We start from the raw sequence: 23,404 nt of genomic DNA on the forward strand, positions 1-23,404 counted from the left end.
AACAGTAGAACAATACATTTCAGTGTACAGGACAGTGCTTTTTATACAGATTTGGACACAGGCTATTTTTAGAATCAGGATGTACCCTGTTTACCAAAATACAGATTTACATGCATCGCAAAGCTAACAATATTTACACTTATCTGTGATATTATACAAATTCAGTGATGTCCTACATCTTGTTTTTAGACACAGGAAATCTAGTAGCAAGGTCTTAATTAACCCTTCCTGTCTTCAAAAGGCCTCACACATCATAAGGCCTGATTAGCATGAGACCTTTTGTTCCAACAGTTGCAGAATACACATTCCCAAAGAAAGGTATAAAGTTATAACAAGTTATTTCCCCACATCACAATACACAGCAGACTTTCTAAACAAAGGCTCATTGTATCAGATATATACATCAGAAATAAGGTATTTCCAAGAGTAAAACAGAAAAAGCTAATTTTCTACCCTGGTCTCAGAAATAACAATTTTCTATCTCAAAATATACACAATATCAAAAGTAAGTGCATTGGAAATTATATAAACAGCCTGCGCTATTTCCTTTAAATAAATTTATACCATAAGCTATTTATACGTAATCCAGTCACAGTATGGTAGTGCAACAATATTGCAGTATCATCCATTCATTGAATGAGACAGTGCACATATATAATAGAGTAATTGGAGATTTGGAGAAACCTCCCTACATGCCTATCAATCTTTGGGATCTGGTAAGTGGTTCTACCACCTATGTTTTTGTATGGCTTTATAAATGACTTCACACATAACCATGCATATTAATATTACCATCTTTTAAATTGTGTATTGCGTTACTTTGGAAATAATGATCAAACAAAACAACATTGTCACCAACCTATTAGCTTTTCCTTGAAGTGTACAATTACCTTAGACCTCTTACCAAAATACACAGCTGAGGGCATTTATGAAATTTATTTTTGAAAGAAAATGTAATTTCCTGTATCTCTGACCCGAACAAGTGGTCAGAGCTGATTAGCAAGATATTTAAGACTGGTAAGCAGCACTTCTGACAAAAAAACAAAACAAAATTGACACGAAAACTGTACATCACATATTTTGGGGGCATTTATAAAACAGATTGTGCAGTTTTTATAAATGTAGGACCTTGCTGGCACTTTAATTAGAATGTTCCTTTGTTCTTTTTTTCCCCCTTTTTAAAAAAACGTTCTGCAGCCACTGTGCTCTGGTGCCTTTACATGGTCACACAAGTACTCAATGAATTCTGATATGCTTTTACTTTACAATAGGTATGGAGTACATTATCCAATAAAGATGAAGCAATTTTTCTGCTAACAATTATTTTAGTAAGCTATACAAATAGCAAAATTTAGAATGAATGAGATTAGCCGTGGCCTTCATACATATTTTAAGGAATACGAATGTCCCCTACTTCTTAAACACTTGTCTAAAATATGTATGGCTATAACAGTACATTGATCACTACTACTCACTTTAGACTTACTGTTACTTTATACTGATTATACTGTACATTGAAAAAGGATAACTGATGCAGCCATTTATGCCATCTATTTAGCATGTCTAATTGTAGTCACGTAAATGAAGTTGACCCTACACGAGTACATTAAGACATGTCTCTAGTCTCACCTTCTCTGCAATTTCTCGCACAAGTTGCAGTTTGATGACTTTGGAATGTCCATCATCTCGAGCAACAGTCTCTGTGAAGAGAATAACACTTAATGTCAGGTTTACACGTTATATTCCCAAACCATATTTATAGGGCTGGAAATTAAGTCTCTTCTGAGCACCACTCACCTGCGGTCTCAAACTGCTGGGGCAAATCAGCACAGAGCTTTATGTGAGCAATATCTGTTATAGGGCCCAGAATTACAACAGGACGTTTGAAACTTGCTGCACAAAGAAATAAATAATTTGCAATTGAATAAGTAACAAAGTAAAAACAAAACAGAGGCTGCATCATAATAAAGCCAAGACAGCACTGTCCAGGGAGAAATGTACATTTCTAAAAACTGCTAATCTAACCCTGTATGTAGGTAGCAGCTTCACGTACCCAATAATTCTCACACAAAGCTACATTGCTAAAGCTTCACATAAAGATTAGTCTAGTTGAATGTGTGCTTAAGTTAATTTTCCTATCCTCTTACATCAGTTCCTAAACGTGGATACATGGTTGCAATCTCCCTTGAATAACTTTAGGATTTTAATGCTGCCACAGCAAAATCACTGGATAGCCTGGGCTGTACATTCCAGAACATGAAGTGACTTACAGCTCACTGCTAAACTTACAATAGTGTAGTTTCACCTGCCCACAGACCCATAACCACGCAGAGAGTCACGTCTTTAATACACATCACATTTGCAGCAGAAAGGTCTGTTCCATCAGGTCATGCGCGCACGCAGGGGGTGGGTGGTTCCAGTTCCCTGGAAACACCCCCCCCTCCAAGGATGCAAGGATGACGAAAGAGCATGTATTAACATGCAAAATACCTGCTCAGTGTACAGCAACGCGGATGCTTATCCGACAGCGTCGTGGCTGTTAAATGTGGTGAGAGAGTGAGATGCGCGAGGAGTGTGTAATGTATAGGGGGAGGGAGGGAAGGATGTGATGCTTTAGTGTGGAGCAGGGCAGGGAAAAAAAGTGATGCGGGCGGCAGGGGCTGAGTGTGTGGAGGGGCACAGAGTGGCATGGTGAATATATAATGTATACACATTGCGTACAATGTTTATTGAAATTTCTCTTATGGCACCGAGATTATCTATGTATATATAGGCCTATTTACACACACCTCATTGGTTTTGGAATACCACCACCACCACCACATATTGGTTTTGGAATATTTCGGAAACCCCCTTTAAAAATTCTGCATTTGAGCCTGCAGGTGGCTACTACAAAATCAAACAATTAACAAATTTCTACCAATGACAGACACCAGAGTTATTACATACAAGGTTTCTGGAGAGATGCTGGGATAGGAAAACATTGTCTAACTAACATGTACAGTTGTGAGCAAAAAATATTAGCACCCTTACACTTTTTTCAAATAATTCAATCTCCTTTGATCATAAGATGGACTAAACAGGTTTGGTCTTCACAATTCTCAGTTAATATTACAGAACCTTTGTTTTTTATATTTAATACTGTATATGCTTTTAAATCTGGAAAAATTTAAAGAAATGCCATTGACAAATCTATTAACACTTGTCACGATCAGCATTCACCTGAGCCTGCATGACGTGTGTGACAAAGAGGTAATCAAAAAACAATACCAAGTGGTTTGTTTAAAAAGATTAAATCCTTTCCTATCTATGCCACACAAGCTTTGCCTTACGAATTATGCCATCACCAAGGTTTTTTGTAAAGAGCCAATACTCTTATTTAGGAAGCCTTAGGTTCTTCCTTCGAACTTGTGACAGGATAGACCACCTATACCCTGTCTGTTGTTGCTGGGAACCGGCTGGGCTTACTTTGCCACCGTTCCCTTTCGTTATCCGAAAAATCGCCCTCTTGCTGCAGTAGGAGGGGCTTATAATGCTGCCACCACTGAGCTCCTTCTATGGCATTCAGAACCACGTTCCTTCTGGGTCACTGACGCTGTTAGTGTTCCTAGTTGCTGATGTACCTGGGCCGGTAACGCCGGAACTCTTAATATGGATCCGGGTTGCTGTGAATGGATCCCCTCTGGCCTATTACATCGACCAGGGCTGCATGGGTAGCAGGCAGAGCGTTGGTACTGGAATAGCTTGGGTCCAAACCGCAGAGACAGCTGGAGAACGGATTAGATTTTAGGGTCTAATCTGTAGATCACAGGAAAAGAAGCAATATTGAAGATGGTTCCAAGTCTTTGAAGCAAGATGGTTTATTTGCTTACACACACTGGTGGAAGGTACCAGTGTGATCAGGTCAGATGAAAATTCAGAAGAATGATTACATGCTCACAGAGCTCATCTTTTATACAGTTCTGAAAAAGTCTATTTTTAGAATCAGGATATACTCTATTCACACAAACATTGATTTACATGCATTGCAAAACCACTAGTATTTATACTTAGCTATGACATTCTTAAAAACCTTGCTGTGATTTCCTGCATCTTTGAGATGCAGGAAATGTGGCAGCAAATATTACATTAAACCTTCCTGTCTCCAAGTTAACCTCACACATCAAAAGATCTAATTAACACGTGGCCTTTTATCAGACCGTTCAGAATTCATATTCACACCGAACAACAAAAGGACCCACAACAAGCCAGTTCCCCAAACCACAATACACCAAAGGCTTGGTAAACACAGGCTCATTGTGTCATATATATGCATCAGAAACAGGCATATCCTATAGCAAGGTTAGACAAGAGACAAATTTCTTCCCTGGTCTCAGAAATAACGATTACCTATCCCACAATATGAACAATATAAAAAAATAAGTGCAAATGCAATTACATAAATAAGTGCCCTGCGCTATTTGCCTTAAATAAATTTTTACCAACAGTTATTTAATAGTGATCCAGTCACAGAACTAATCTATCACTCGTTACTTTGATCAAAGTTAACATAAACCACAATGTTCTGCCCTGATTCAACTAGATAGCGTTTTGACCAAACTGTCGAGTGAATTCCTAAGAACACAGAGACTTGAACTTATTAAGTGCAATTCAATATGGAAAATACATAAATACATATACAATGCTAAGATGAAACAATGAACAAAAATGACAAAATATATAATACAATGCTAGGGAAAGCAGAAAATGGGACACTCTTCAATATCAGATTGACTCGTAAAAAGTGAACGAAATCCTCAGTCACAGTGCAGTTTTAAAACCAAGCTGCAAGGCACACAGCTCCATTTTCTGTGATGTCAGAACTGAAACGTCTGTGTAAATGCAAATTAGGGTTTTATAACCCCTGTGGACAACAGCTTCTAAGTCAGGTTTGTCAAAATCCTAGTTGGATGAAGCCAATATATTAATAAGATATATATATATATATATATATATATATATATATATATATATATATATATATATATATATATATATATATATATATATATATTATATATATTTCATTTGTCTTGATATGGTATATTTTGATCTGTTTGTGTGAGCTGAGGACAGAGATGTGAGCAGCACTGGAAAGAGTTAATTCGAAGACCAGTTGTTTCTAATCAGTGTTGGTGAACAAAGTCTTCAAGAATTTCTCCAAAACCCCCATTGTAGACAGGAAAGCCTAAAGGACCATGAAACGCCTATATGCCGTATTAGCCAATTGTAATATGATTTTTGTGAATTGTAATACAAACTACTTTTGTTACTGATAAAAGCACTGTCTGGTCTGTGAACGGGCAAAATTTCAGAGATTGAAATTTGGACTGATAATATCACTGCACAAGCTTATAATTTTGTAAACAATTATACTTTTTCATCATTAAAATTTGTTTTGCTGAAAAAATTCAATTACTACTTTAACAGGTTAAAAATACCCAACTTCTCACCACAATGGCTTACAAACATTATTTTGCCACCACACAACAGGTCATAAGTTCCTCTTCATCTGCATACCACACGTGCCTCCAGTAAGTAGGATATTGGAGAAAATGATATATTTTCCTGCGACACTATTCAGCTTGAATTTGTCATTGACATATAACCCTGTCTCCGCAGTCGGCATTTCTGAGTTTGAGGCATAGCACCGTCCTAAAAGAGACATTGCAAAGGCTTCCTTTTTGTGACCTGCCATAAATATATACAAGGTGCTATTCCGTAACCATGAATTTGGGGCTCTCTTATCTACAAGCACCATCTTAAGAAAACAGAGGAGTTTAACATAATCAAACACATTGATTTAAATAGCTCCTTTAAGCCATGTGACGCTATTGCTAGGAATTAATTCACAAAGGCATATTTACAATTTTATACCTTGAAAGTAGCTTGCACATGACAACACCCTAGACGTTTTTTTTTAAAAATACTTTATTAAGGCCAAATATATTTTTTGACACACCAAGTGAAACACTAATACAATATTATTGGTTTTTTTTGTTATCAAGGGAAACTTAGGTAACAAAAACATAGGAGGGAGGGGTGAGGGAAAGAAGGAAAGAACGAGGTGGTGGTGATGCTCCTGTTCTGTGTTAGAGCCCGGTAGACAACACATATTTGTGCAACATATAAGATACAGTCAAGTGCTCATTGACTTGGTAAATCTCTAGATAACAATGGTAGATGTACAATATATATATAGCTATATTTATAGTGACCGTGTGAGGGGAATAGGTACCATCTTACCATCTCCCGGGGTTGATGGCGACAAACAGCAGCAATAAGTTACTTGACTGCAGGGTATTCGGTCTAACTGGCCTCAACCAGTTTTATTAGTTTAATCAAATTAAACAAAACATAAATACGGTAAAAACCTTGCCTGTCCGGCACTTAGTAAACATTTGTGGAGACCCTCTCTCCTGTGCAGGACCTTATGTCACACACACAAATCATATGCACATCTTATTGATCACCACAGCAGAGCCTCTCAGGAGGCAACCAACTTCCTCCCCAGGTCTGTGAGAGTGGTTGAAGCAGAACTGCAGCTTTTTACAGAAATCACTCAGGTGTAGCTCCTAAATAGTCTGCTGTGACGCTGGAGACTAAAAGACCCAGACTGGACCTTTTGCATGGAGCCCACCCTGCGCTCTCCATACAAAACACCAGGGACTCTTAACAGCTTTTACTGAAGCTGAACACACTCTTTTGAAGGATGCTTCCTATACTGAGCAATCTCCCTGGTTTTAAAAAGCATAAGAGTCAGACAGCCTGGGACATGGATACCTGCCATTCAAACCAGTGACTGTCACAATATTTATATAAATGGATACTTTGACTAATGATAAGTAGAGATGAGCGCACTCGGATTTCTGAAATCCGAGCCCACCCGAACGTTGCCGATCCGAGTCGGATCCGAGACAGATCCGGGTATTGGCGCCAAATTCAAATCTGAAACTGAGGCTCTGACTCATAATCCCGTTGTCGGATCTCGCGATACTCGGATCCTATAAATTCCCCGCTAGTCGCCGCCATCTTCACTCAGGCATTGATCAGGGTAGAGGGAGGGTGTGTTAGGTGGTCCTCTGTCCTGGTAGATCTCGTGCTGTGCTGTTTAGTTCTGTGCTGTGCTGTTTAGTTCTGTGCTGTGCTGTGCTGTGTTCTGCAGTATCAGTCCAGTGGTGCTGTGTGCTGTGTCCTGTGCTCTGTCCTGCTGAGTTCCGTAGTGCTGCTGGGTCCTGTGCCGTGTCCTGTTCAGTCCAGTGGTGCTGTGTCCTGTGCTCTGTGCTTCTAAGGGCATAGTTATTTCCCCATTATTCCCAAGTTTTTAAAAAATAAAAAAAAAGTAAAAAAAAATAAAAAATAAAAAATTAAAAAAAAAATATATAATTATAACCAAATTTGCAAAACCAATCCAGCAGTATAAGTCCATTGGTACTGCAATATTACAAAGTTCACACATTCTGCAGTATCAGTCCAGTGGTGCTGTGTCCTGTGCTCTGTCCTGCTGAGTTCCGTAGTGCTGCTGGGTCCTGTGCCGTGTCCTGTTCAGTCCAGTGGTGCTGTGTCCTGTGCTCTGTGCTTCTAAGGGCATAGTTATTTCCCCATTATTCCCAAGTTTTTAAAAAATAAAAAAAAAGTAAAAAAAAATAAAAAATTAAAAAAAAAATATATAATTATAACCAAATTTGCAAAACCAATCCAGCAGTATAAGTCCATTGGTACTGCAATATTACCAAGTTCACACATTCTGCAGTATATTGTGCTACATATAATGGAGACCAAAAATTTGGAGGATAAAGTAGGGAAAGATCAAGACCCACTTCCTCCTAATGCTGAAGCTGCTGCCACTAGTCATGACATAGACGATGAAATGCCATCAACGTCGTCTTCCAAGCCCGATGCCCAATCTCGTAGTACCGGGCATGTAAAATCCAAAAAGCCCAAGTTAAGAAAAAGTAGCAAAAAGAGAAACTTAAAATCATCTGAGGAGAAACGTAAAGTTGCCAATATGCCATTTACGACACGGAGTGGCAAGGAACGGCTTAGGCCCTGGCCCGTGTTCATGACTAGTGGTTCAGCTTCATCCACAGATCTTAGCCCTCCTCCTCCTCCTCCCCCCCCTACAAAAAATTGAAGAGAGTTATGCTGTCAGCAACAAAACAGCAAACAACTCTGCCTTCTAAAGAGAAATTATCACAAATCCACAAGGCGAGTCCAAGGATGTTGGTGGTTGTCAAGCCTGACCTTCCCATCACTGTACGGGAAGAGGTGGCTCGGGAGGAGGCTATTGATGATGTAGCTGGCGCTGTGGAGGAACTTGATGATGAGGATGGTGATGTGGTTATTGTAAATGAGGCACCAGGGGGGGAAACAGCTGATGTCCATGGGATGAAAAAGCCCATCGTCATGCCTGGTCAGAAGACCAAAAAATGCACCTCTTCGGTCTGGAGTTATTTTTATCCAAATCCAGACAACCAATGTATGGCCATATGTAGCTTATGTAAAGCTCAAATAAGCAGGGGTAAGGATCTTGCCCACCTAGGAACATCCTCCCTTATACGTCACCTGAATAACCTTCATAGTTCAGTGGTTAGTTCAGGAACTGGGGCTAGGACCCTCATCGGTACAGGGACACCTAAATCCCGTGGTCCAGTTGGATACACACCAGCAACACCCTCCTCGTCAACTTCCTCCACAATCTCCATCAGATTCAGTCCTGCAGCCCAAGTCAGCAGCCAGACTGAGTCCTCCTCAATACGGGATTCATCCGAGGAATCCTGCAGCGGTACGCCTACTACTGCCACTGCTGCTGTTGCTGCTGTTAGTCGGTCATCTTCCCAGAGGGGAAGTCGTAAGACCGCTAAGTCTTTCACAAAACAATTGACCCTCCAACAGTCGTTTGTCATGACCACAAAATACGATAGTAGTCACCCTATTGCAAAGCGTATAACTGCGGCTGTAACTGCAATGTTGGTGTTAGACGTGCGCCCGGTGTCCGCCATCAGTGGAGTGGGATTTAGAGGGTTGATGGAGGTATTGTGTCCCCGGTACCAAATCCCGTCGAGATTCCACTTTACTAGGCAGGCGATACCAAAAATGTACAGAGAAGTACGATCAAGTGTCCTCAGTGCTCTAAAAAATGCGGTTGTACCCACTGTCCACTTAACCACGGACATGTGGACAAGTGGTTCTGGGCAAACGAAGGACTATATGACTGTGACAGCCCACTGGGTAGATGCATCCCCTTCCGCAGCAACAGCAACAGCTGCATCAGTAGCAGCAACTACAAAATGGCTGCTCGTGCAAAGGCAGGCAACATTGTGTATTACAGGCTTTAATAAGAGGCACAACGCTGACAACATATTAGAGAAAATGAGGGAAATTATCTCCCAGTGGCTTACCCCACTTAGACTCTCATGGGGATTTGTGGTGTCAGACAATGCCAGTAACATTGTGCGGGCATTAAATATGGGCAATTTCCAGCACGTCCCATGTTTTGCCCACACCATTAATTTGGTGGTGCAGCATTACCTCAAGAGTGACAGGGGTGTGCAGGAGATGCTTGCGGTGGCGCGCAAAATTGCTGGACACTTTCGGCATTCAGCCAGTGCCTACCGCAGATTAGAGGCACATCAAAAAAGCATGAACCTGCCCTGCCATCACCTCAAACAAGAGGTTGTGACGCGCTGGAACTCCACCCTCTATATGCTGCAGAGGATGGAGGAGCAGCAAAAGGCCATTCAGGCCTACACAGCCACCTACGACATAGGCAAAGGAGTGGGGATGCGCCTCAGTCAAGCGCAGTGGAGACTGATTTCCGTGTTGTGCAAGGTTCTGCAGCCATTTGAACTTGCCACACGAGAAGTCAGTTCCGACACTGCCAGCTTGAGTCAGGTCATTCCCCTGATCAGGCTGTTGCAGAAGCAGCTGGAGAAAGTGAGGGAGGAGCTGGTAAGCCATTGCGATTACAGCAAGCATGTAGCTCTTGTGGATGTAGCCCTTCGTATGCTTTGCCAGGATCCGAGGGTGGTCACTCTTTTAAAGTCAGAGGAATACATTCTGGCCACCATGCTCGATCCTCGGTTTAAAGCGTATGTTGTGTCTCTGTTTCCGGCGGACACAAGTCTACAGAGGTGCAAAGACCTGCTGGTCAGGAGATTGTCCTCTGAAGAGGACCGTGACATGCCAACAGCTCCACCCTCATTTTCTTCCACATCTATGGCTGCGAGGAAAAAGCTCAGTTTTCCCAAAAGAGGCACTGGCGGGGATGCTGATAACATCTGGTCCGGACTGAAGGACCTGCCAACCATTGCAGACATGTCTACTCTCGCTGCATTGGATGCTGTCACAATAGAAAAAATTGTGGATGATTACTTTGCTGACACCATCCAAGTAGACATGTCAGACAGTCCATCAAAAACTCAGTTGTCATCCAGACCACTACATTTGAAAGTCTGTGTCTCTCCGGCCCATCTTTGAAAGGTCTTATCTCCACACTGTATGATACTCTACTTCCCATCACGACAGATGTTAAAGACCGCTTCCAGATGCAGTGGGAAACGGAATTGGGGACTACTCTAGACCATGAAGAGTGGTCAGACATTTATGTGGACACTTATGGAGCAATTAAATTACTCCATAGATGATATTATGTTCCCTCCAGATTACACGGTATATACCCACAAAAAAGTGCTGAAGAAATTGTAGCCAAACTGGAAACTTCATGCATATTTGGTTTGACTGTCCCAAAATACGACAGTACTGGACAGCAGTTTTCACACTAGCTTCAGCAATCCTTGGCACCCCCGTACCCTCCAATCCTAAGCATGTACTGTTTCCACTACCTCTCCCATACCTCCCCTCTCATGCCCACAAATTCCTCAGACATATCATTAGCGTGGCCACTTGTCAAATAGCTGCCTCCTGGAAAAATCCCACGCCTTCAACACTTCAAATGGTCTGTGGTCAGGTTTGACATACCAACCAGATGGAGCACATCACCAGCATACTGAGAGGCTCCTCCGTGTCCTTCTATAAAGTCTGGTCCCGATTGGCTTTTTACCACAAACAACCTTTGCTCCAGTTCTGACAGGAACCATGCCTGGAACAGAACCACCGGATAAGACTATTCATTCCTACTTGATGCATGAATTCCCCATTCTTCCCCACATCCCCCTCCTGCCCTTTTCAACCTTCCTCCTATAATCCTATATTACACCATTTCCTTTTCTTTTTCTCCATTGTCTTATACCCCTTCCCTATTGTTTGAAATGTTAAAAAATTACATCTTTATAGTACCAGATTGCTGCACAGTTAACTTCCTATTGTAAAAGCACTGTGAGAGAGTGTTGTACATCCTGTATCGATATATATGTAAACTATGTAACTGATGTACCTTTCAATAATTTTGTAATGCTTTTCATAAGATGTTACTAATAAATTTTTTTTTTTTTTGCTGGGTCCCTTCTTACGAGGGGTCGCCTCCCTTTAATTTAACCCTATTGCTTCCATCCTGGCCAATGGCTTCCAATCCTTTACCTTTGCGATACATAATAGCACTCACCAGTGCTGCCCACTGTCCCCACTCATATTTGCTTTAATGATTGAACCAATAGCCTGTAAAATCCACACTAATCCCGATATCTTCGAAGTCCACGTGGGCACCTCTGTACACAAATTATCCCTCTACACGGATGACAGTCTCCTTTCAATTACAAACCCCCACATATCGCTGCCAAATCTCCTTAACGATATGTCTCTCTTTGGCGCTCTCTATAACTACAAAATCAATGCCTCTAAATCAGAAATTCTTGACCTAAATGTTCCTCCCCCTTTTGTCATTCCTTAAAATCTAACTTTGACTTCAGATGGCAGTCACATAAACTAAAATATCTAGGGGTTTACCTAACCCGCTCCTATGATCAACTGTACGTCGCAAAATTCCCTCCGATATTGTCTGCCATCAAATCGAATCCCTTAAAATGGGATAAACTCAATCTCCTGAACAGGTAGGATAAACTCTCTAAAAATGAATATTCTTCCCTGCCCTTTATATCTTTTCCAAGCTTCCCCCTTAAAAGTTACCTCTCTTTTAAGCTCCTACAACAAATAGCCACCAAATTTGTTTGGACGGCTAGGAAACCTAGGATCTGCATGCAGATACTTCATAAACCAACCCAAGAAGGTGGGCTCGGAGTCCCTAATTTCCTCAAATATTATAGCGCCACTCACCTCACTCAATGTGTATTACTTCACTGCCCTCCTGGTCAAGTTTGGATCGATATCAAAGCTGCTCTCACCATCACTATTTCACCTGCCTCGCCACTTTGGCTGAAACCTCAAAACTGCCCTCCCCCCCTCACAACTTCCCTCCCGCCCTCTCTCTCTTACCTCCTGGAATCACAGTATCCTCCTACAATCTAGCCCCCAATGCCTGGCGTATGATGCCTTTATGGCATAATCCATCTTTCATCCCTGGACTCCATCCAGCTCACTATTCTCACTAGACACACCGCTAACTTTGCTCCTCTTCTTCCCCTCTTTTGCTGATATACAGACATGTGTTAGCATCCCCTAGGCTTGTTTTTTCAGTACCCCCAACTTAATCATGTATACGATACTATCCAACCCACGGTTGTTGATAACCATCGCTCTTCTCCATTGGTCTCTTTCTGTTCCCTTCGATTCTCCTCACAGGGTCTGATATCTACCTTCTACCACCTCATTCTGAAACACAAATGCCCCCTCAAAGACCCCCCACAAATTTAAATGGAAGGGGGACAAGGGGGAGATGCTCACACCGGAGAGTGAGACAAAATTCGCCTGAACTTGTCTAAGACTTCTATGTGTTTTAAAGGAAGTGATAATAGCCATAACATTTTCTATCACTGGTACTTGGTCCCACACCACCTCCACAAAATATACCTGGGCACATCTCAGATGTGATGGCACCTGTGTGGACATGAGGGTACCCTGTCCCACATCTGGTGGCAGTGTCCAAAATTACACAGTCTCCGAGACATATCACAGTAACAACAGAGAATCAGTGGCATATCTGAGCAATTTTACATAAATTTGACCCCCTATATTTCAGAAACTATGAGGCCTAGAAAAGATAAATAAGTTCTCTATGTTTACAACAACCACATATCTACTAGCCCATGTAGAATTTATAAGGGTTAACCCATCACATAATTGTGGGGAATAAGGTCTAAATCAGGCTTGTCCAACCCGCGGGCCGCGGGCCGCATGCGGCCCAACTCGTATTTGAATGCGGCCCAGCTGTGGCAAGGGGCAGCGCTGTTAATTGGATAAAAAAACCTGGAAAATAAAAAGTAAAGAAAATGATTAACTTGCGGCAGGACCGGTCCGCCCGTTTGGCCTGCACACAAGCGCCGGCATGTTTTTTTTCATTCATCGCGCATGCGTACGATGACGTCATGACGGTGCGGGGGCGCGATGACGTCATGACGGTGCGGGGGCGCGATGACGTCACTCGTGGCCGCGCTTATGCTAGGAGGAGCGGTTCCAGCAGCGCAGGTGCCTTTAATGTCAGCCAGCAGGTAATTAATTAATTAATGGACAATTACTGTATTAAATACATTACTATTATTATTATTATAATTAACTACCTTCACTAACATTGTGCTTTACTATTAACTCCTCTGGGTTGGTCCTCTGCATTTACTCAGATGTGAACTGATCATGTGCCATTTAACCTCTGAGTACTTCTGTGCCACAGTCGAGCCTGATCGATCAGAAAGGAACTTATATCATTGAGTATCTGCACATTAGTTCATAAAAAAAGGCTAATGCCACTCAATTACTTTATATGCTACTCAAATACAAAATCACTAAATATACCCCTAAATCAGTACACCACTCTCCTAACTTACTAACACCATCATTTTACTTTATATGATGAGCACCTTGAGAACTCACTGAGAATTGCAACAAGTTCCATCGAAGCAAATATGGAAGCATTGGTGGCTCAGAAACAATGTCAAACATCTCACTAACTTCATTTCCAAGTAAGTTTAATATGTTAACTATGTTTTCTATGGTTTTTTGGATGATCAGCTATCGTTAGTGTTAGTGTATTTTATGTGCGGCCCAAACCAACTCGTCGTCTTCCAATGTGGCCCAGGGAAGCTAAAAGGTTTGACACCCCTGGTCTAAATCATAACTGCAGTGTAAATATGGTATATCAAATGAATCCATTGATCATTGAGCTACTAAAGTGTAAAATGTGAAGTCAGGCGGTTTGTTGTGTGTGTGCATTCGGTGGCTCTCTGCATCCCAGTGTTTGATGCTTTTACAGGTGACACTGCTATCTTCTAAGGCCCCTGCGGTAAGATATATCCTGGCCAAGGATGGAGTTTTGACACCTGAATAGACTTTTAGGAACGGCTCAGCATGGTGTCTGGCTCAGAGAGACCATGTACTGACTTGTCTGTATTTTATATAGACAAAAATAATTCAGTTTTAAAATATGCCACTTAAAATCAATAAAAGTAGTGATCAGTATTCCTCAATAGCATGATGAAGAACAGCTCATTTGTCAAATTAAGAATTCTGTCACACAGAGAAGCTGAGGAAAGGAGTATAAATCTCAAACTGACACTGTGTAACTGGGCTTGTTTGGTATCAATAGATGGGTAAGTTCATAGGGGATCCATTAATAATAAAATATGTGCGACGCCCCACATAAAAGTTAGGTCACATAGTAGAATTGGGTAGTAAATTCGGCAACATGCAAATGGTGATTGGAAAAAGTGTAACAGACCACAACCCCCCAGGAGGTGGGGAAAGGTGTAGAGGAGTCTGAGACCAGTTACAACAAATTGTCAGTATTTTGGGAAAATCAATCCACATTGATAAGCTGTCTATCTTCCTAGCTAATTTCCCATGGCACAGATTACACAACTCATGTAAGTTATACTCTGAATGTAACCCCTTTTATCTATCTTGGACTGTCATGCTTGTGTATGTTATGTCAATTGTTTAATATATATATATATATATATATATATATATATTAATCTATATCTATATATATATATATATCTGTATGCCCTGTACTTTTGTATATTAAATCTATAAATGTAGTAAGTGGCGTCCTTGATACTCTAACGAATCCATTAGCCTGTTAAGAACAATATAGCTCGACCATGTTATCCCTTTGAATGCTGGTGTGTGATTTGTTAATACATTTAACTAACAAGCCTAGTGTGTGCTTGCATTTACATTTGTGTAACATTCCGAAGGTGTGAAGAGTTAACCCTTTGATTGCTGGCATGGACCTTGCTAACCTGTGGGTAACCAGAAGCCTTGTGTGCCAGTATGGGACAGTATATTGGGGTCCTATAGCCCGTATTCAATAGGTGGTGGCAAACCAGAAGCATGTGGGGGTGTGAGAGCGCTGTTGTGGGCGATTCAGCAGGTCTATAACCTGTGTGATAGGAAGAGTGAGACTTGAGTGCTGGAATCGTATGTAACCTCATACAGTAACCCAAAGTCACGGAAGCTCGGAGCGTGTACGTGACAGTGGTAGTATCAAGTGTACCCAAGTTACATGAAAACTGAGAACTGTCCACACTAAATCATCCACACCATCCTTGTCAAAAACAAGAAACATCTCTTTGTTGGATTGCTCTGCTAACTCACCCTCTTCTTGGGAAAAAGCACTCAGAAACCAACACTCTCCAGGACGGACTAAGACAGGATTGTTTTTTCCGCAACTTAGTCAGTGAAAAGTTCTCTAGAATATTCTCTAAGAAGAAGGAAACTCTTACAAGACCCTGCACAGTTTTAACCAGGCATATCACCCACACAGGCTCATATTGTGGAATTGCTAAGAAAAGCATGAGGTAATCCGCTGAAGATTCAGCAAAATCGATGGAAGGACAGGTCTCGTCTCCTACAACCAGTGGATGTGAAACGAACTGCTGGGTAAATGCAGAACTAGACTGCGCCAGTGCCTTAGCCCAGGCTGGTTCAACTCAACCAGAGGCGTTTCCAGCCAGCACGTTCAACAGCTGGCCTCCCACCAAGGCATCCCTGTCTGACATTCCACTTGGTCATAGCCTGAAAGTTTACATAAATATGACAAGTCACAGATGAAGCCCCACCATCCTAGACACCTCCTTTTATTTGACAGGGCAGGCAAGGGAAATAAACAAAGGCAGATACAGAGTACACAATATAGAAAAGAAGAACTGGGAATCGACAGACAGCAATAAACTCATCAGCAAATTGTGCAGAAATATACCACACCATCCCCAATGCAATCCCACTCCAGGTAGAAGTAAATACCTGATGCTGGGGAAACAGAGGAGAGTTGAACTGCAGTGTCTGATCTACAAATTATGCTACCTGTACCTGCACCTCACTGAGGTTCATGTAGTCAGAAACCTCTCTTTATCCAACCCAATGAGAAAAATAGCAGGAAAAAACAAAAGATAAAGTGTACACAATATGAAAAAGTGAAACAGGTATTAATAGACAAAATATGCAGAAATCCCACTCTATCTAGCAGAAGTTGCTGGCACAGTGTCTGATCTAAGCTGTGCACATTATACTACCTGGACCTGCACCTCCCTCCAGGACTAAGTAGTCATATACCTCTCTTTATCTGGAAAAGAAAAAAAGAGTAGGAAACGGGCCGATACAAAGTACACAATCTTAACTAAAGTTAACTAGGTATCAAAAGAAAATAAACTTCAGCAGAATTTGTGCAGAAATATTCAACACAATCCCAATGCAATCCCACTCTAGCTAGCAGTGATTACCTGCTGCTGTAGAGATAGAGGAGATAATAGCGAATGGTCACAGTCTGATCTTAAGTACACACCTGAAATCAGACAGACAGAGATTGGTGTGCAATGTAACGGCTTTGCCCTGCACTCCCCCCCCCCCCCACAAAAGAACAGGTCAGGCATCGTCCCTCCGCTCCTTCAGGCAGTTGCCTGTCATTCCCCTTGCCGCATCTGGTTGCCAGGCAATCAGACACGATACTTCTGGCAATATCGCCGGCTCTGGTGCACATGCGCATTCCATTGCCGAAGCTATCAGGATCTCTAGTGGCGCCCGCTGACATCACACCACCGGCACTTCTATTGGTGGTTGGCGCTATTTAAGACAGACTCTCTCTCCATGCTGGTGCCCTAGTATTGGGTCACCGTGCTTCAGCGTCCCTGTGCTTTATTCCTGTGTACCATTTGGCTGTTTCTGACTTCTCTCCTGCTCTCAAGTGTTTCCTTATTGACCCGGCATGTCTAACCATTCTCTTGGATTTCCCCTGTGTATCTCCGCTACCTGCATGTTGTTGATTAGGCTAGTCCGACTACCCTCTCTCTCTTGTACCTCACCAATGGCTCAGTGGAAGGACCGCCACCTGCACGTCTCCTGTGACAAAACCCATACCTCCTTGAGGGATTTCCTGGAGAATCTCAGAGTTGTGACAGTATACTCTGGCCATGACCATTGAGGGTACAGGAGATTCATTTTCCCGCGATCTGCTCCTCCACCTGGCAACAAGAAACGGATCAAGCCTGACTTCTTCAGTGTGTTCAAGGGGTCGTTACTCAACTGGATGCCTTACAAGGCTCCCTTGGCAATCATGCTGCAGTAGTTACTACCATTTCTGCATCACCTAGTGTGTCCACGGCCTCTACTTCCTCCTCCTCCATTCTGCGTATTCCGCCACCGGAAAAATTTGATGGAGACCCAAAAAGATGCAGAGGCTTCTTGAACCAATGTGCTATACAATTCGAGTGCAATCTAGGTGCTTTTCCCTCGGAGCGGACCAAGGTAGCGTATATAATTTCTCTCCTGAGTGGTCAAGTTCTTGCCTGGGCTTCCCCACTCTGGGAGCATAATGATCCTTTTGGAAATTCCGCATCCTTCATTGAATGTTTTAGGAAAATTTTGACGAACCTGGTCGAGTGTCTTCTGTGGCTTCTGCCATATTAAACCTTCGCCAAGGCAATCTCACAGTCCGACAGTAGGCAGTGCAGTTCTGAATGCTGGTATCAGAATTGAAATGGAACAATGAACCCTGGTAACAACCTTTTGTCAAGGATTGGCAGATCGGATCAAGGACAAGCTTGTCTTTAGGGAACTGCCTTCAGATCTAGACACTCATATCTTTATGTTTCAGAGTTGACCAGTGCTATTGAGAACTAACACATGAACAATCTTCATCCAAACATTTTGTTCCTCGTTTGGCACCTCAGTTCCGGAATCCGGTAACATCGCCTGGAGGAACCTATGCAAATTGGATGTTCCCGATTGTCTCCTGAAGAACGGGAGAGACTATACAAGTAACGTCTCTGCCCCTATTGTAGCAATTCATTTCATCTATTAAATGCCTGTCCTAAGAGACCAGGAAACTCTTCCTCCTAGACTGTAAACGGGAGGACGCCCTGGGAGATTCAGCACCTGTTCCCTATCCCAAGTATACTTGCAAGTTTCTCATGGCCGTTGTTCTGAATTCTCCTAAAGGACCTCATCCTACCACGTCTTTTGTGGATTCCGGCTCCTCCAGAAACTTCATTTCGGTGGCTCTGGCTTCACGACTCCAAATACCTCTGCATCTACTGCCTCAGCCACTTTCTCTCATGGCAGTAGATGGTAATAGAGTCAGCAATGTTCCATCTCCTACGTTACTTCACCTGTTAGGCTGACGGTAGGAGGTTTACATCGAGAGACAATCCAGATTCTGGTGCTTCCCAAATCTATTGATCCTCTAATTTTAGGATTGCCATGGCTCCGGATGCATTCCCCTCAATTTGACTGGGGTCATGCCCATGGGCCCGATTCATCAAGGAACGCAAACGCATACGCATCTGCTAATTGATTCTGCGCATGCGCGAAATGACACTTACGCTACGCAATCATGGCAGATACGGCTCTCAAAGTCAACTCAATCTCAAAGTCCAACGCAAATATATTTGAGGTGGCTGCTGACCACTTGAGAAGAAAGGGGTGGGAATGGGAGGAGAGTAGGCGCGGACTGGGCGGAGATGAGACATCATTTGAGTAAAGTAAAAACCACAACCAAATATGCAAAAAAAGCACACATATCAATACTTATTTTTTTGGGGGAAAAAAAACTAAAATAATTATATATATATATATATATATATATATATATATATATATGTCTCCAATGTTCCATTACTGTGATTGTGTTTAAAAAAATCCTCTTTGCTTTACACACACCTTTCCACTGCCAGGTCTAACATGTATAATGATATTTAGGGCCTTAGGGTTAAAATTGGAACTGCCGGCATGTCGGAACGCCGGATTTAATTAGCTTCATATAGCGCACTATGCTGCTGGGTGGCTCTTCAGTAAAGAGGCCTGGCTTTTATAGGCCTCTACACTGCAGTTTGGTATGCTAGGCAGATATATTTTCTACTATTACTCCCTATCCATTCCGGCTGCCAAAAAGGAGTGCACACTCCATTCCCCATTCATTACAGTTGCCAAAATTGAGTGCACACTCCATTCCCCATTCATTACAGTTGCCAAAATGGAGTGCACACTCCATTCCCCATTCATTACAGTTGCCGGAATGGAGTGCACACTCCATTCCCCATTCATTACAGTTGCCAAAATGGAGTGCACACTCCATTCCCCATTCATTACAGTTGCCGGAATGGAATACACACTCCATTCTCCATTCATTACAGTTGGCGCAATGGAGTGCACACTCCATTCCCCATTCATTGCAGTTGGCGCAATGGAGTGCACACTCCATTCCCCATTCATTACAGTTGCCGGGATTGAGTGCACACTCCATTCCCCATTCATTACAGTTGCCGGAATTGAGTGCAGCGTGCATGATAAAAAAAATAATTATTTTTATTGTAGCACTAACATTCAACGTTGGCATAAATATTGATGTTAATTCTCTTTACAATCACCACAACCACCATTCGAATTACTGTCAATGTGAAATGGATAATGTGACACTTGTTGATGGTGCTTTTGCGTGCAAAACTACTATGAATCGTAAGAAAAATTATTAAATTTTTGCTAATTACACACATGATATAGGCGCCTATAACCAGAGCGTATTATGGCCCCAGGAACACTTTTAACATCAACACAAATATGGCAAGCATTTTAATGATCCCTCAGAGACAAGAGCATTGGTGAGGACTTGAACTCACGCATGCAGGTTTGCAAGGGTGAATAGCTAGCTGCTACGCCAATGTACAAGTGATGAAAACAGCATGTCAAGGAAAGGTAATAGAACTAAAAGCTGACCACCTACTTCAATCATAAGTTGTTTTTCATAAAACTTTGTTAAAAAGGCCAATACTTAGAAATATTAAACACATTGAGATTTGGTACATGCAGAGTGAAAATGTCTGCATATTGAAATGTAGCCATGTATATTAATACAAACCCAAAGTATAATAATATTGCTAGCACTTCCAATTATTCCTTTTTCTCTAAGGTTATTTTGGACACTTAGGTTATTTCACTTTTGCCAGTAGAGATTTCCTATATCTTTGCAATCAAGTAATTTGGACCAACTGCTTTTCTCTGTTGTAGCTGACCCCACTTTTCAACATGCCATATTACACAACAAAACATACTAAAGCACTCTTAGATAAATGACAGTGTAATACATAAACTGAAACATACAAAGTTAAGCCACATACAGGTATCATTCGGGGTTCAAACACTTTACCTTGTCATTGGCAGCTCGTTTCTTTAGCCGCTAAGGTATACTTCAGATGGAAACACCCACACCAAACTGCACATGAACTATTTGCACACAAAAATGTCCTTCAACAGAATTAATTGAACACTTGAACACACATTCTTAGTAACAGACAGAAAGGATCATGTTTGGTGATTTCAAAATCAAGAAAGCAATGTGTAGTCTAATGAATATCAGATATTTATACTTTAAGAACTAAACACAAGCTTGTTTTAATCAGTATAAAATAAAAGAGAGTTACTCATAACCACCATTGCATACACCCAGCATCAGATCTCGTCAGCTGATACCTGGTCTATACACCTGCATATACTTAGCTCATTACAATCACCTATAAAATACACCCTCATGCACACTAAAAGTTTGTTAGAAATCAATAGATAGTACTGTGTTTTGCTGCTGGTGGTTTCCTTAATTGCATTTTATTTGTATTGAGTGTTATTTAAAGTTACTGTGTTATAGGCACTTTAAATGTTTTCAAGATGTTTGATGTTACACAATAACAGTGCATTTTGTATTGCAGGTTTAATGAGCATTTTAATGTGTCTTATTTTACTATTTAATTGTAACTTTTTTAGGGGTGTGGTGTGAAGCTTTTCAATCTTATACCTATTATTTAAACTCTTATGTGGTAAAATTTCCATGGTGCATGTTTATTCAACAGATCACCATCCCTCACGAAAATGTGGAGCCTGGACACTTAACTTTCAACATTGATTTGCAAGGTTAAAAAATGTGGTTTGTCACACTTGGGGTACTATCTGTCAGTCCACACAAACTATTGTATTGTGATTTATGTTAATGGATTTTTCTTTTTAAGAAACAAATACAAATGTTGGGACCAGATACTTGGGAGGGAATCAAAAGTGTACCTTTGATTTCTGCTAAATCGAAATGCTGCTGGAAGGCCTGTGTCTGGAATTATGGAGCTTATTAGATGTGCCTTTTATAGGCAGAACAGTTTGAACAATAATGTTGATGATTGTTGTGTTTATAGCAAAACTAAAGGCTTTCCTTTGTGTACTAACAGGCCTTGGCTGGGACATGTCTGGCTCACCTGAAAATAATTAAAGTGGATTGCAAATGTCCATTGCATCCAGAAGGCAACGGACATGGACTTGTAGGCTTTTTCAGCTTGTAAGTATAAATTTATGGTCCTATTATGTAATTTGTGGACTTGTGTTACAGTTACAATAACATATTGTAGATTTTAATGCTTGAAAGTACAGGTGTGTACAAAGAACACCAGCAATGAATTTGTTACTTTAAATTGGCCCAAGGTTGTTTGCTTTCTATCGGATATTTGAAACATAGACAGGCATTATGGATTCCTGCATGAGCTGCCTTGCTACACTTCTAAGCAATGCTTAGAAAGGACTTTTTTTTAATAGTTTTAATGTTTCAGTTGCTTACTGTAAATGTATTATCCCCAATTGTTATGTAGAATGTTTTGGAGATACTCATTCGATTGTAACTCTTTGCTGCTTTGGACACTGATTAACACTCTACACATCCTTCACTCCATTGTCCATCTAGACACAGGATTCTTCTGGGTCACTTGCTACCTAGATAACTGCTCCTGTACTATAGGCACCTGTTGCAAAATCTCCCTTCCAATATCACTCTCTATTGAGGTTTGGCAAGAAATAATTTTGTGTACAAATGATGTAGATTAATATGGAACACCAGCTGTCCCAATGTTTGGGAGGATGTGCCCATGGGGAATGCAGTGGATGAATGAAAGTATCGTGTTTTGACTAATATGTAAGAGTAAAGGGTTGTTGCTGGTCGAAATTTTACTGTCACAAAAACAGTACTTTGGTGAGGTTCATTTGGTGCTGTGGCTTGTGCACAATAGGCAATTTGCACATTTTGTAACTTTATTTTGTGGTGGGAATTTCAAGGCACAAATGATGCAAAACACACAGCTAAATCAAGCTATAGGAAAAACTCACAAGGCAGTATTACAGAGTAATGTATTGAACCTTACAAGACACTTTCCAGGTTATATTACAGGGGACACCTTCATGTGCACCAAGGCATATATTAAGTACATTCTTATACGTTGTATGTGAGCTAATCGTGCTGAAGCAATGTCTTGTTTTTACATTTAACAGGCCAAGCTGGTGTGCCTTTTGGAGTTTAGCAGTTCATGTGTCACTACATGTTGAAGTATTTCTCTAGTGCTGCTTATGTTTCTTGACTTTGCCCAGATTGTCTAATCTTGATGCAAGTAACTTGGGCACACAGACCACTGTCTTATTTGCTATGTATTCTGCTGCAACTATAGAATCATGTTTGTTAACAATAAATGTGACCATGCATGAGTGTCATCAAGCACTCCCAATCAAGTATCTGCTGACTACTACACTGCTGTGCTTTGTATTGTCATACACAAGGATCCATACATAGTCCTTTGGGGCATGTTTAGGCACATGTCTACTTGTTCAATATATTGATGGCATGTTTGGTTTTTGGGGCATTAGCCACATAATGGCCCTCCCCTGAATTCACACTATATGTAGTGGTTTTAACCTTTAATATTAGAGATATTTGTGTATTTAGTATAGTCTCTTTGGGTGGCACATTTTAGAATGTGGTATTGTGCATGTTCAACATGGTCTG

The 23,404-nt window shown here is 41.3% G+C and overlaps 1 protein-coding gene across 4 annotated transcripts in view; it reads right to left on the reverse strand.

Moving 5' to 3' along the window:
- Positions 1-23,404, reverse strand: part of TJP3 (tight junction protein 3) — a 195,587-nt gene that overhangs the window by 51,315 nt on the left and 120,868 nt on the right. For all 4 annotated transcript variants that reach the window (XM_075204819.1, XM_075204817.1, XM_075204820.1 and 1 more), the window contains 2 exons: positions 1,798-1,893; positions 1,630-1,700 (listed from right to left, as the gene is read on the reverse strand). In XM_075204819.1, the coding sequence (XP_075060920.1) occupies positions 1,630-1,700; positions 1,798-1,893 (167 nt within the window). The remainder of the gene's footprint in view (positions 1-1,629; positions 1,701-1,797; positions 1,894-23,404) is intronic.

The sequence above is a fragment of the Mixophyes fleayi genome, chromosome 1 (genome assembly GCF_038048845.1).
Source record: "Mixophyes fleayi isolate aMixFle1 chromosome 1, aMixFle1.hap1, whole genome shotgun sequence".
NCBI lineage: Eukaryota > Metazoa > Chordata > Amphibia > Anura > Limnodynastidae > Mixophyes > Mixophyes fleayi.